This window comes from Polistes fuscatus, unplaced genomic scaffold (assembly GCF_010416935.1).
Source record: "Polistes fuscatus isolate 324 unplaced genomic scaffold, CU_Pfus_HIC Scaffold26, whole genome shotgun sequence".
In the NCBI taxonomy this organism is placed as follows: domain Eukaryota; kingdom Metazoa; phylum Arthropoda; class Insecta; order Hymenoptera; family Vespidae; genus Polistes; species Polistes fuscatus.
The window spans coordinates 958,030-973,253 of NW_025113103.1; the positions used below are offsets into that span (position 1 = coordinate 958,030).

General features: G+C 43.6%; 1 protein-coding gene across 1 annotated transcript; it reads left to right on the forward strand.

The window, feature by feature from the left end:
* The first annotated feature begins 4,033 nt into the window (after positions 1 to 4,033).
* Positions 4,034 to 14,393, forward strand: LOC122518721 (cell wall protein IFF6-like). Its single transcript, XM_043637779.1, has 2 exons — positions 4,034 to 5,585; positions 12,567 to 14,393. The coding sequence occupies exons 1-2, from the start codon at positions 4,526 to 4,528 to the stop codon at positions 13,622 to 13,624; spliced, it is 2,118 nt and encodes a 705-aa protein (XP_043493714.1). The 5' UTR covers positions 4,034 to 4,525; the 3' UTR covers positions 13,625 to 14,393.
* Positions 14,394 to 15,224: the final 831 nt, after the last annotated feature.

Sequence of the window (15,224 nt, forward strand, 5' to 3'; positions counted from 1 at the left end):
GAAAAATCGAGATCACCGACTTTGAAAATACCGTTTTGAGAAAAACGCGTTTAAAGTTTCAAAGAGACGTTTACCCATAGTTACAAATTTTTCTTTGCAGTTTACATGAAGCGAAGAATATTTGTCGGATCGATTTGAAATTTTCAGAGAATATACTTAAATATATGTACATTCCGAAAATGAAAAAAACAAAAAATCGATTTTTTTAAAATTCTAACTGCTTATAACCCCTTAAGGGGTTATACGCAGTTGCGAGGCTCGAAAAAGACGTATTTTCATGAATTTTTTCTAGAAACAGTTTTTATTTCTCAAACAAGAGTGATGGTAATTCAAATAGAGGCAACTTTTGAGAATACAATAGCGCGTCGATTATGTCAAAATATTAATCTGCACCGCTCCTGTAGATGATTTCCTGAACGTCCTCTAAAAAAAGACGTTTGGCGGTGATCTTCATTTTGGCGGTTTGGATTATAGAAATTAAAAAATATGATGGATTCTTTTAAAGGATAGATTAGTGCAGGTATTAAGCAGAAGGAATTTTAAAAATTTTGATTTTGGACAAAATGGCGTCTATTTGAAAAAGTGTGTTTTTTTTGACTAAAATTTTCCCTCTAAATTGTTAAAAAAAAAGTAGTAATAAATTTTTTCAAAATTATTCCTTATACTTAATACCTGAGGAATATATCTAAGAAGATTGTGTAAAAATTCGAAACCGATCGGTTAAGCCGTTTTTGAAAAATCAAGATCACCGACATTGAAAATATCGTTTTGAGAAAAACGCGTTTAAAGTTTCAAAGAGACGTTTACACGTAGTTAAAAATTTTTCTTTGCAGCTTACATGAAGCGAAGAATATTTGTCGGATCGATTTGAAATTTTCAGAGAATATACTTAAATATATGTACATTCCGAAAATGAAAAAAACAAAAAATTGATTTTTTAAAAATTCTAACTGCTTATAACCCCTTAAAGGAATATTCCGGTCATGCGTCAGAGGGTTAAGGAGAGGGCGCCTTGCTGGCCGCATTGATTTACGTTGAGGAGGATAGACAGGCAAGGAGAGGTGAACGAAGAAGAAGAAGAAGAAAGTAGAGAAAAGGAACGTTAGGGGGGGGGGAGGTAACCATGGTCGTAGAATTGGAATCCCAGTAATCGGAATGGTTGATACCAATTGTCCTGTTTCGTCCCTCTAGCCAAGGTATCCTCCCCTCTCTCTCCCTCTGACATCCTCCCATCCTCTCATCCTCCTATCGAAGCAACCCACCCTACCCCACCCCATCCCACCCAACAACGGTCGCGTGGATACGTGGTCGAACCACCAGGAGGATATCGTATAATTATCGGATGGCAGGTAACTCGAACAGAGTCGCCCGGTTTTAATTGGCCAATTATCGTGGCGCGAATAGGCGCTGCCGCCGGTCCAGATAGGCGTGAAACTTTTGGGGTGGCCAGCTCACCGAGCGACACAACGCGACTTTCTCTGACGAATATCTTTTTCGTGGGAGGGTGAGGGGATTGAGAAACGAGGGGAAAGGGAGAGAAAGAGAGAGAGGGAGAGGGGGGTAGGGTAACGTTGACTGTACGAGAAAGCTCGATCTTCCCTTAACCGATGTCTGTGTCCCTTTGTACGTGTGTTAGGGTGTAAGTACATATACGTAAGGTTGTTTGAGTGTGTTAGATGTGCTTGCGTATACCTATATGCACGTAGAAGCAGAATCGAGATCAGAATCGGGAGCACGAACGGGCGCAAATTGGTCACGGCTGGTCTGTTCGATCTCGTCGTCCTATCTTCCTCTCTCTCTCTCTCCTATCGTCGTTTCTATCTATCCAGTAGCTATCCATTCACCTATCCACCGGGCACCTAGCAAGCGAACGACCACCCCTTCGACAAGCGGTGCACCGTTTCGGAACTATTAGGAACACTCGCCTCTCTAGTCTCCAACCCCCTAGCCTCGCTTTTGCCAGGTGGCCTAATCCCGACGTTCGAAAATTCACCTGCGCCACAGACTTGTTTCCGATTCACCTACACAACTTCTATTTCTATCCCTCTCTCTCTCTTTCTCTATTCCCTTTTCTCGTCTTTTCACGTTTGACGTTTAACGAGCGTTCTCTTCATGGAGATTCGATACGATAAAAAAATAAAAAGAAAAAAAAAAGGAAAATAAAAAGCAAACGACGAGTCTACGCTTGGTCTACGTTAGCGAGAGCTATCGCGTCAGGTTTCGAAAGAAAAATCACGATTTGGTGATTTTAACGAGCTACATATTTATCAACAACGATTTCACCCCTTCCCAAAAAACAAATAAAAATAGAACAACAAAAATGAAATGAAAAAAAATGAAATGAAAGAATAGATAGAAAGGGCAGAAAAGAAGATCATCGTTGGGCGTAATTTGGAAAAAAAGATCGATCGGTACGAATACAGGTATCATCATCGTACGATTATCCGGAGTTAATTCGATGGGGTGTATCTATGGTGAATATATATATATCTATGTATATATGCAATATACACACACACACATATATGTCAAGAGCGAATCGAGAGATTTACATCGAATGGACAGAGAACGAGTGACAGAGATGGGGCTAGTATATTCAATTAAAGAGAGAGAGAGAGAGAGAGGAAGAGAGAGAAAATGGTAGGTAGTAGAAGGAGGAAAACGTGGAAGTTTAGTGTGGCAGGCAGGCAGGCTCATCTACCGGTTACGTTCGATTGGCTGGCAGGGCGGTAGGCCAGCAATTACCTAAATGGTCGGGTAAACAATATCTGTGCGCCGGAGTTAAGAGCGACGACGGTAGCAGCGACAGCAACACTGGGCTCTGCCAGTGGCGGCGACTCGCTTTCGTTCGTCCATCCATCCATCCATCCATCGTTGTGTTGATTTTGGTTTAGTTCTCTCTACCCAATCTTTCTCTCTTTCACTCACTTAGCTAGAATTGAGAGGGAGAGAGAGAGAGAGAGTAGAACTAGAACGGGATACTACGATTATAACCCTGCGTGATTACTATATCTACTGGACGTTCAACAGAGTGACGAAGAGAGGAAGAGAGAGAGAGAGAAGGGGAGAATGATGGGTGCCGCCTACAACACGGTCACCAACGCAACACTACTAGGTCCGATAGGATCCAATAGCAATGATACTACACTACCACCGTCCAACGAGATCATTGCTAGAAGCCTAGTGTAACTTGCAATCACAGATACAACACAACGGTCGAGCAGCCAGCTAGCCAGCTAGCCAGCCAGCTAGCCAGACCATGATTTCTCCGTATCCTCGACGTAAACGAAAGTGCGTGCGTGCCTGTGTTGTGAAGCCTGCTAAGAGCGTACGTGGGAGCGAGAGAAAGAGATAGTAGCATTCCTCTATAGACGGAAGAGCGGCGAACATTGGTGGTGGTGGTGGTGGTTGTAGTAGTAGCGACGACGGTAATGGTGGTAGTAGCGGCGGTGGCGGTGGCGGTGGTTAAATCAAAGACAAACCACTTTAGCCAGTCGGATCGTGACGAGGGGGTTGATGGGGGTGTGGTGGCTTGAGAGGTAACGCAGGGTGGGGGTGGGGTGAGGTGGTATAGTCTTGTGTACATATCCGAGTATCTGGCGAAAGCTCGCTCACACTGGCGAGGACCGTGAAACGTTTGCACGCGTCTAGCTCTACTATCCCATCTGTCTCTTTCCTTCTCTCTAGGTTTCTCTCTCTCTCTTTCTCTCTGTCTGTCTGTCTGTCTTTCTCCCTCGCACTCGTTCATTCAGGCCCGAGCGTGAAAGCGCTCGAAGAGGGCAGAGAGGGTTGGTTGGCACCGTCGTCGTAGTCTCTCCGGCACGCGACGTCTAGATGTGTGTGTTAACGGGAAGAGCACGTGCGTCCGCGCAACCCCCGCAAAGGGTACTATCGGCACGCCCATTGGCCGAAGAAAGAGCTTTCCGGGTGCGCGAGCCGGCCTACGCTCCGCCCACTCGAGGCGGAACAACCACCCCGCTTTCTCGGTTTCTCGCATCTCGTTGCATCGTTCCTACGACGACGACGACAACGACGACGACGACGACGACGACGACGACGGCGACGGCGACGACGACGAGGACGGCTACTACGACTACGACGACGCTTTCCTCCAGAGTACTAATAATACGCCGATATATCCACCTATTCTGCCACCATGGTTCTACGTGGGAGTTCTCGGCGCAGCTTCCACGGTTCGCGCATCGCCTCCTCGCCGAAGGAAAGACGTCGCTGATCGGCCACGCCGAGTAGCAGCAGCAGCAACCAAGAAACTGAGACTCCACTCTGATCGTTCTGCTGCTAGTTCTCCTTTCCTGTCACCTACATACTTTCTACCTATACAGAGATCATATATATCTATACATACATCTTCTCGGTGTGTTTAGTTGTCTTAATAGTTTTTGTGATGGATTCGCGTTGTCGATAGTGTCATCGAGTGAAAGTAATCGGTCCAAGAGTTAACTTATTCTTGGATGAGAATGAAGGAGATCGGTTAAGAATCGTTGGTATTTTAGCTTTAAGGGTGATGTGGAGGATGCAGGAGGGTAGAATCGTGTCGCCTCTAGGACCGGTCGTCCTGCCTAGGGAGGAGGCCGACACGCGCGTTCCACTTTCGATGCCTTCGCAGGAAAGGAGGCACGTGTTGCTGCACGTACGCACTGCCGATCCTTTCCTACGTTACGAAAACAACGTCAGGACGCAGCAAACTAACACGACTAATCAACAGCAAGTATCGTCGTCCTCGCCACCACCCCATCATCAACAACAACAACAACAACCACCACCCAGTTCGTTGTCGAGTCCTAGCGTGACGACGATTTCACCGATCTTGAGGGCCGTCGCGAGAACGAACGACGATTTGGAAGGATCGAGGATTAGGGATAGGAAGAACGACGTTGATATGGAGATGGATGACGAGGACGAGGAGGAAGAAGAAGAACGGAAGGAACGCGATGCTGACGAGGATGACGACGACGAGGACATGGACGACGAGAGGAAGACGATAGAAAGGAGAAACAGGAGTATGGGGGACGAAGAGGAAGAGGAAGAGGAACAAGAAGAGGAAGACGAGGAGGATAGCAGGGAAAACAGGGACGAGGAGGACGTCGAAGTTGACGTTTGCAGAGAAGAAAGTCCGGAAAGTAATCCGAGTAGTCCGGTCGACTTAACGGCACCCTCGTCAAGGGGTACCGATCAACAACTCTTCCTTAATCCCTTCGGAACCCGTATGACGCACACTTTTTCTTGCGTTCAAGGAACTGGACCACCGGGTGGTGGTGGTGGTGGACACCTAGGTGGAGTTCAAACGGCACCGCACAACGCGCCGCCGTCGGTCTACATTTCCGGACACGCAGCTACTGGTTCCGCGGTTATGACCATCTGTTCCGGCGGTAACGGAAGTTCGCGAACCGCGACTGGAAATATAACGAGCACTACGGCAACTAACACCGTACCACCCACCACTAAGAGGTGCTTAGCATTCTCCGTTGAAAACATACTAGATCCAAACAAGTTCACCGGCGGACGCGTTATCCACAATCGGGTGCAACATCGACGTCATCGTCGATCCGGCAGCGTACACGAAGGTGAATAATCTTTCTTGCCTTCCCCCTCCCCAATCCGCGTCTTACTTATCCCTATTTTTTCCCTTCGGTGTACTTAAAAAACTAATCCAGAGGTTCGCACGATCCGGGGTTTAATCGGTTCAAGGGTAGAACGCACATCTTTCGGAATATTTCGATCTAGCAGCAGAATATTTACGAGAGCAAGAATCTACCACGAATTTATAATCTTCGGACTTTAAGCCAGTCCTCGTAAATAGTTTACACGGAAATTTATTTGGCAAACGGAATAAACTCGCAAGAGAAACCGAAATCTCTCATATCTTCCTCTCTATCTTCTTCTTCTTCTTCTTCTTCGTCATTTCCTTTCTTCGTATTTGAACTTATCGTTAGATATAACGTTGCTCGTGTGTCGTTCTCTCTCGAATGTTCATCGAATTGTCGGGGAGCAACTAAGTTCGTCAGGACGGCGCCGTTTATCGTATTTTTCTCTAACATCTCTTGGTCGTTCGACACGAGCAGAATTTCGCATACACGCGTATGCCCTCTCACGCTTCTTCCTCGTTCTAACTTTAGACTCTGGAAGGACGAGTTCCTCCACAAAAAGAGAGAGAGGGAGACAGAACGCGCAAGATTTTTCCTCTCATCGTTGGCTATTTGTGCATCTAACCTATGTATATATGCACAATATAATATATATTAGGCTGTCCCATAAGTTCTTTCCGCGCCACGCTATCTATGACTACGAGCCGACTATGTTCGTAGACGTGCAAACTTATCTATTCTCAATTTATGGCACCTTTTTTAGTCGTCTCACAGCTCTTTCAACAGCAGAACGGTTCATATATAACACAGTAAATCAACTTTAAATAACAAATATCGTCTATCCAAGTCGCATCATAAAAAAAGTAAGGAAGGAACTTATGGGACAACCTAATATATGTATGAATTAGTCACCGTTATTCTTCTGGGATTTCACGAATACAACTACGCACACCTCGTAACGGAATAAAAAGAATATAGGAATAGGTGAAAAAGGGTTTTTTTTCAGGTAGGGCAACTAACCGACGTTCGAATTCGTGCAAATGTATTCCCAAAACTGTAAGTTAGATCTGTTAGAAGCGTGGTAGGAGAATTGATATATAATTAAAAGGATTCTAACTCCTTAGAGGATGATTATGATTATTAGTTTAACAAAGTTAGACGGTTGGGGAACATTTAAATTATTTCTATTTCAAGGTAATTGTGAGAATAATTTAAGTCAAGAAGTGGGATCATTAGAAACCATATACATTCACGATTCTCTAATTCTTTCTATAAAATACGTTAAGAGTCCCCATCCCTCTTAGAAATGAACCTTCTTTTCTATTTTCTCCCTCGTTGTGATTGGTAATCAAAATATGATGTCGAAAAATTCTTCGAATAGACGAACACTCGAGCAATTGTTATGGTTAAACTAGAAATCATATTAATCATCGGTAAGCAACCCAACATCTCGGCTTAGAAAGTATTACTTGTGTAGGAAAAAAAAATTCAAAAGGGATATCTTTCGAATGCTCATTGGCCCGACTAGTTGGGCTGGAATAAATGTCTCGAAGGGTGCCAATTTCACAGTTGACTTTCGAATTTAATGGAGTCTGGCAGACAGATAAGCGACGAAGAAGAAGGTATCCTTTGGCGATAAAGGCTACGAAGAAGTATCGGAATTGAAGGAAGAAGAAGAAGAAGAAGAAGAAGAAGAAGAAGAGGGTGAGGATTTGAAGAGAAAAAGAGATGGATACAGTACTGGAGTAGGGCTGTCGGAGCGTGACAAATTGCTCCGCTAATCTGCGTTAACCAGTCCTTGAACCCCCGCCATGATCGTCCCTTTATCCCGGCATGGGACAACGGACAAGATCAGGCCTAAACTTGTCCATCTTCCGTTCCAACAAAAACTTAGATATCTCAATCATTTGACTGTACGTACGGAAGAAATTGCCATTAACGTGGAATGCTAATGAATCGCTGATTAAAATGAATCCAAAAGAGAAAGCGTTGTGCTACAAAGTTACATTACGAATATTAAAAGAATGATAAAATAATGAAATCCGAAAAAAGGGAAGAAGAAGAAGAAGAGGATAAATGGACGTTTAACAAAATTTATATCGGTGTTTAAAAAACGACGTAGTTTGAATTGGTTCGATCGTATTACGAGATAATTTTTAATAACATATTTAACGTTACAAATAATATAAAGAAGAAAAAAAGAGGATGAGTGAAAAGAAATGATATCTGTAGTTGAGAGGGGTATGAGTGAGAGGTATGGGGGGGATCGGATCGATCGTACGATGAAAATCGGAATTACACGATCCTCGTCGAGCAATCCATCTTATAGGGGGGTGGTCAGAGGTTCCTATTAAAAGTGCATCAGTGCCAGGGCCGATCGGTAAAATCCGTGGTGGTAGTAGAGAGAGCGTGTCGAGTTTTCCGGACCCCGAATCCGCCGACGGAATAATATCGTCGGTTGTTATGATAATCGGTCGGCATCACACCGTATCGCGTCGCATCAAACCAAGCCGCCCAGAAAATTGGCTCTTCTGCATCACAATGACTTCTATCTCTCTCACTCTCTCGCTCTCTCATTCACATACACTCGCTGTATGCTCTCTCTCTCTCTCTCTCTCTCTATTCTATCTCCTACCCCTACCCCATGTCGTACTCTCTCTCTCTCCCTTTCCTACCCCTACCCACCACCCTCGTAGCACAAGCTCTTCTTCTCGTCAAACGTTCTAGTGTGATTCTCGGCTTCGTACTTCGAAATCCATTCGACTTCCGCTACATTTCCTAGCAAGTTTTTAATCACAGTCTAGTTTTATCTTTTTCTTTTTTTTTTTGGGATACTTATAATCGAACGAGTTTGGTTAAATTGATTATCAATGTGTTTCTTTCTTTTAGGTAGTCGCAAAATTATTACACGTAGAAATGATTAATTTAATATTTATTTAGGAATTATTCGTACGTCTATTATTCTTCCTATTATTTTTAATAACTTCGATCGATCTTTCAACTGTCTGGAATTCTTCGACGAATTTTTATGCAAATTAATTAAACCCTTTTAACACTGTTGAACTTCTCGTCTAAAGGCTTTCTCAACAATGAGAAACTTTATTTGTCTTTATTAAGTTACGTAATAATATGTGATTTACTTAATAGGCAAAATCTCATGCAACTAAAGTTTAACTTCGAATTCAAACAATTTGACCTTCAGCAGTGCAGTTGGTGTGCCTGAAGAGAGGTACACTTCGAATACAACACAACGCTGAACTTTGGCAATACTTGCGAAGAGGTACTTCGAGTGCATAACGTTAATATCGAAGCATCGAATTAATTGATGCATACTTAATGAAAAAAAAACAACACTTGTCTAATTTATTTTTTATTGTTCGTAATAAAGATTAATTATGCTACAATAGAATCAGACAAAGTAAATATCGAATAGATTCTCGTATTATTTACGAATGCACAGACTTATCGAAGTATAATGAACTGAACTATAAACAGAATAAAATCGAATCCTAGCGTTAGATCATTGCCAACATCGAACATTTGTGCTCGTCGAAGGATAAAATCGCGTATAGGGAATATTTGTTCGCTCTTGAACGTCGTTAAACACCGGCACATTGTGTTTAATGAGGAAAACCGAGACGAGATAAGTATTCCCGAACGGTTCCAGACTTGGTTCTCTAGTCCCAAGCGTACCCCCTTAACGTACCCCCTGGGAACACGCAAGCAGGCATCCCCAATCGTTTCTCTGTTGTCGCCCTTTTCAACCTTCCAAAAGGGAGAACGAAAAAGAGCTGAGCGATATAGATGATTTCGTAGTTATTATTCCTCCTTCTGTACTTTAATGAGCCGATGATTTCTCATTATTTAAGAATATAAACATAACTTTCGAAGTACTCCTCTTATAATATTCTTTTAACGTAATAATATTTAAAAAAAGGTGAATTATTGTAGGATTCGTGAAAAAATTGGGCCGTTGGACAGACTGGACCGGGACTTTCGCTTTCCGGGAGACTGTTCTTTAACCAATTGAGCTATCCAGGGCCCACCGTCCAATCTCCTCACGAACGCCTACTTAAGTGTTTGGCCTGGAGATGCTCGCATCCCACATTCTACCCCCCCCCCCGCAACTACATTCGACCCCGAATGTTCGTCATTTCGACATCTTATAAATCTTTTCAACGAACCGACAAACCAAAAACTGTGTCCAACCTCGATCTTTAATACAGGATTAACCAACGCTGTATAACTTACACGAGGGTGCTACACACTACTTCACACGACACGAAAATTGTCAAAATATTCCCAACCTCAATCTTTAATACAGGCTTAACCAACGCTGTATAACTTACACGAGGATGGAAAACCTCTTCCCTGAACCATCTATCCTTCTTCGTCGTAGACCTCTTACTACACGTCTTACGTCTCTAGTCCTGAACGCATTGCTGTCCAAAGGCCGTCTTGCCTAGTTCCCCAGCCAATCGTTCACGTCGCCACTATACGTAAGACGTCGGCCTAACCTCTCTTTGATAGATGTTCAATTAATTATTTTTCCCTAATTATTGCCCGGCCGTAGAAGTGTGACACGAAGCAAACCTCCATCCCGGCTGAGCCCCCAAAATGTAGGATTCGTGAAAAAATTGGGCCGTTGGACAGACTGGACCGGGACTCGAACCCGGATCTTCCGCTTTCCGGGCGACTGCTCTTTAACCAATTGAGCTATCCAGGGCCCACCGTCCAATCTCCTCACGAACGCCTACTTTAAAGTTGGGTTAGAGGTGCTCGCATCCCACATTATCTTTAATAATAACATTTACGGAATATGTTACGAATAATGGAGTCCCGTTTCCGAATAGATAATAAAAAATTAAAGGGAAAGTGAGCATGTGTGGGGTGGTCGTGGAGAAATAAAGAAAAAAGAATTCATTTAACAGGTAGATCAGATTCTTCCACGTTCCACTGATAAAAACACCGACGAGATGACTGGATAGGGAGGACTGAATAAGGGGGGTAAAGGGTAAAGTTGATAGCTGAAAGAAGGGATGGACTGCGAAACAGTTGCATAATTCCCTTCCTAGGCGTTGAGCCGTGCGGACGTTAACGAGTTACGAAGCTCGTTATTACGAAGAGCAACGCGTTTCCCGGTAAATATGTACGGAAATAAGAAGAATAAGAACGTTGAAACGAACCCCCGACACCAGGAAGAAGACTGCAAATTCCTAAAAAGAGATGGCAAGAGAAAGTGTTACAGAAAGAAAAATAGAATGAGAAAGAGACGGATGAAGAAAGAAAGAAAGAAAAAAGACGCATTTCCTTTGACGAGAGGAAATAGAACCGGGGATAACCGATAGTAGTTCTCCGAGAAAGAGAAAGAAGGGGAAAAAAAAGAATAAAAGAAGTCTCGTTCTAGGGACACGAACAACGATATAAATTACGCAATTCAATTAAACGCGATCGATCGGTTTCGCGTAGGTGGAGGAGGTGGAAAACTCTCGGTAAAAGAAAATTAGAGAAAGGGAGAATAAAATGAATAAAAAGAAGGAAAAAAACGAAGAAAGAGTTGAGAGAGAGAGAGAGAGAGTGTGAGAAGGAGTGAGAAAAATTATAGATGGAGATAGAATAAAAGGGGTAGATAGGACGATAGTGGTAGGTGCAATAAAACAATAAGAAGAATAAGAATAAGAAGAAAAATAGTAGGAAAAGGAAGGAGAAGGATAGCCAGCCAGGTTGGCGAGCTGTACGACGGGGGCAAGAACGATCGCGCGTTAACGAGATACAAATCCCATTACGGCGTAAACCTTCTCGATCCGTCGCCCCCTACGGACTTTCAGCCCCCAGGCAGCAGCCGCAGTACTGGGCTATGGGCTATGGGCCACGAGCCACGCCAATTCGGATAAAGTCTCTCTCACTCACTCGCTCACTCATTCTTGTATCCCGGACCTATCCGTCTCACTTTCTCCGTTTAACTCGTACTATAGAAAGAAATAGAAATAGAAAGAGAGAGAGAGAGGTCTAACCAACATCGCACGCTTCCGATATTCTCTCTTTCAAACCGCCATCCAACCTTTTCTTTCTCTCTCCCACGCAGTTCGATTCCACTATTCCTCTCTTTTTCTTTCTCGTTGAACAACCCCTCTCTGAAGCATCCTCTCCTCCTCATCATCATCCTCTTTCTCCTCTTCCTCCTCCCAGGGGCATCCCCAAGCTCCACCACGGACCAGAGAGCCAGGGAATATCTGTCCCCGGGACATCTGCGTGCTGATTGAATCTCCAATCTCCTCTCTCTCATTGAGCGAACGATTGGCCGGCCACACTCTTTCTTTCTCTGTCTCTCACCCTATATCTATCTATCTATCTATCTATCCATCTATATATCCTTTTTTTCTCTTACTCGTTATCGTTAACGATCATTTGGTCGATTCTACAGCTATCTCCTCTCTATTTCTTATTATTCCTTTTGTTACATCGTAAAAAGATATTCTTTTGTTCAATAAGAACACCTAGGAAACAAATCTATCTTACGAGAAAAAAAAGTATCATACAGATCGAAGAGAGAAACGAGGAAAGGTCGAGAGACTACTACGACGACTGGGGCAAAGGGGGAGGGGAGGGGATTTATATAAGATACGAGAGAGAGATATCGCAAGTAGTATCGCGTTACATTTTCCAACGAAGGAAAACCGACACTCGCGTCGCCGACAGCTACGCAATTTTGTCCCTTGTATAATAAATTTTCGTCACGCGACACCTTCGTACGAACGAACGAACGAACGAACGAACGAACCCATGACGCGCGAACACCACGCTTATTGCTCTCGGTATCGTTTCCCTTTCCCACCCCCAACCCATTTCTGTCCCCTTGGTGCACGGATTATTCCCTAAAGTAAGAGGAGACACGCACGGATTCAGGATAGGAACGGTGGACTCACTCTGACTGACGATCTTATTTCTTTTTCCTTTCAGATGGAGACTCCCGAGGCGAGTTTGCCTGTGGCAGCGGTCAAGAGGACGAAGAAGGTGCCGTTGAAACTGCGATGGAGGAAACTGAGGAGGACGCGGAGGAGGACGACGAGGAGGAGGATATAGAAATGAGAGTAGTGGTCGATCGTGAACCCTCTAACGTAACACGTGATCTCGGAAATCAGCCCTCAATTGGTTCTAATAACAACAACAACAACAACAACAACAACAATAATAATAATAACGGTGCATCGAATGGTTGCAAGAAGAGACAATCCTCTTCCTCGTCCTCCTCATCGTCTAGCGGCGTTCAAATACAGAACTGTCAGAATCAAAATGGTCAAGAACAGAACTCTCAAAACGGTTCGAGTAATAGTGGGGGTGGTAGTGGGGGTGGTAGTGGTGGTGGTGGTAGTGGTAGTGGTAGTGGTGGTAACAACGGTGGTGGTAGTACAGGTGGTAAACCAAGAAGAGCTAGGACTGCTTTCACTTATGAACAACTGGTAGCATTGGAGAACAAATTTAAGACTACGAGATATTTGTCGGTATGCGAACGCCTAAATCTTGCGTTATCTTTATCCCTGACGGAAACTCAGGTTAAGATTTGGTTCCAAAATCGACGGACCAAGTGGAAGAAACAAAATCCGGGATTGGACGTTAACAGTCCAACCGTGCCGACTACCCCACCGCATCCGTCACCTTACGCACCAGCTTTCCTATTCGCAACGCATCCTCATCAACATCCTTTACCGCATTCTCACGCGCATCCTCACCCTCATTCGCACGCGCACGTTCATCATCCGTCGGCAGTGGCACCTCCACCACCTGGTTATTATCATCATCCGGCAGCACCACCAACGGCCTACGCTCCACCCGGAGCAACCTTCTTCGGGCACCACCTTCCTACGACGCCTACGGCCGCCACAGCTTCTGCATCCGCGTCAGCAGCAGCAGCAGCAGTTGCAGCAACTTCGACTCCTTCCTCGACCTCGGTCTTGGCCCTATCATCTCACACCCACACTCACGCACATCCACACCCGCACGCGCATCCGCACGCGTAGCGAACTCGATAATCCTCTTCCTCGATCGAATCTTATTCTTCTTAGGCTTCTTTTATCGTTGCGATAGAAGAACAATTTTATCACCTTTGTAATATATTCCATTTGTTTCATTGAAAGAAGGAAGAGTAAAGAGAGAGAGAGAGAGACAAAGAGGGAGAGAGAGATATACCTACGATTAAAAAGTGAGAGTTTCATGACGAAACGTATCGTTATTTGATTGCTTTGTTTGTTTCTTTCTATAATTCTTTTCTTTACCATTCTCATTCTCTCTCTCTGTCTGTCTCTCTTTCTTTTTTCCACCATCGAAAAAAAAAGGGGGAAGAAAAAGTAGATTCTATCCCAAAAGTTTGTAGCTTTAAGGTATGCGTGCGGCGAGTGGATTTGAATATACGAAAGTGAAAGATAAAAACTATATTGCGAGTGTGTGTGAAAGAGAGAGATAATATGCAGGTGCAAATACGCGAGAAATCAAAATGAATTTAGCGAAAAACACACTAATATACACGCGGCCACGGAAACATACATACATACAACATATATATATATATAAATACATAGATACGTACATAAATCCATACATTTATACGTACATAGGATACATATATACATCATACAACACACACACACACACACACGGACAGGAGTTTGGTCGAGCACACGGAATACAAGACAAATTTATTGTGCTGAAATTGTGGAAAAACGAACGACGTGAGGCGCAATGAGCGTTCCTCTGTAAAATAAATGCCTACCATACGTTACGCTCGTAAAACCTTTGCCAACGTGAGTTCCATGGCACGTGGACACGAGGAAGACCGATTTCAATGCTTCGTTCGACCGCCTCTAAACCGAGTAAGAACGAATCAGTGAGAGAGAGTGAGTGAGAGTGAGAGAAAATGGTAAATGTTGAGATCCGACTATGAATAAATAGCAGTGGGGAAAGGCTTGTAAATTTGTGTCGTTACGTGTTAAATCACCGTAACGATGAAGCATATAAGCTCAAAGAGACGGTCCGACGAACGCTTAAAATCGATCTACAATCGTATAAAACCCTCTCTTATAGATCATCCACTTATATTTCTCAACCACGAGACAACTAAACCCCCCCCAACGATAAAAGATAATTTTGGAAATCTACGATTACACCGATGATGCAGATTGGATTGGTATATAGGTAATCAAATGAAAAAAGTTTGCTTTTTTTTTTCAAATTTAATCTATTCTCTATCAGGTAGGTACGTATATAGATATATGTGTTTGAGTATCGAGAATAATTGAATGGTACAATAGGAAAGTAGTACAAGTAACTTTCTTTTTTTTTTTGAAGTTATACTTCTTTTGGCGCGTTGGGGAAAATGTAATGGGGAGTGGATTTTGTTCCGAGAGTCTGGAAAAACGACACCGTGAAGTTTGTCGCGGTATTTACGACGCGCGGCAAAGCGATTTCAAGTATACGGCATGAAGTTGTCTTCTCTTCTTCTTCCCCCCTTTTTTTCTCAAGCGGGTCACCCATCCAAATACTAATCGTACTCAGCGCTGCTTGACTTAAATGATCGAGCGGGAACTAATACTATCACCGTACCATGGCATATATTATGATATT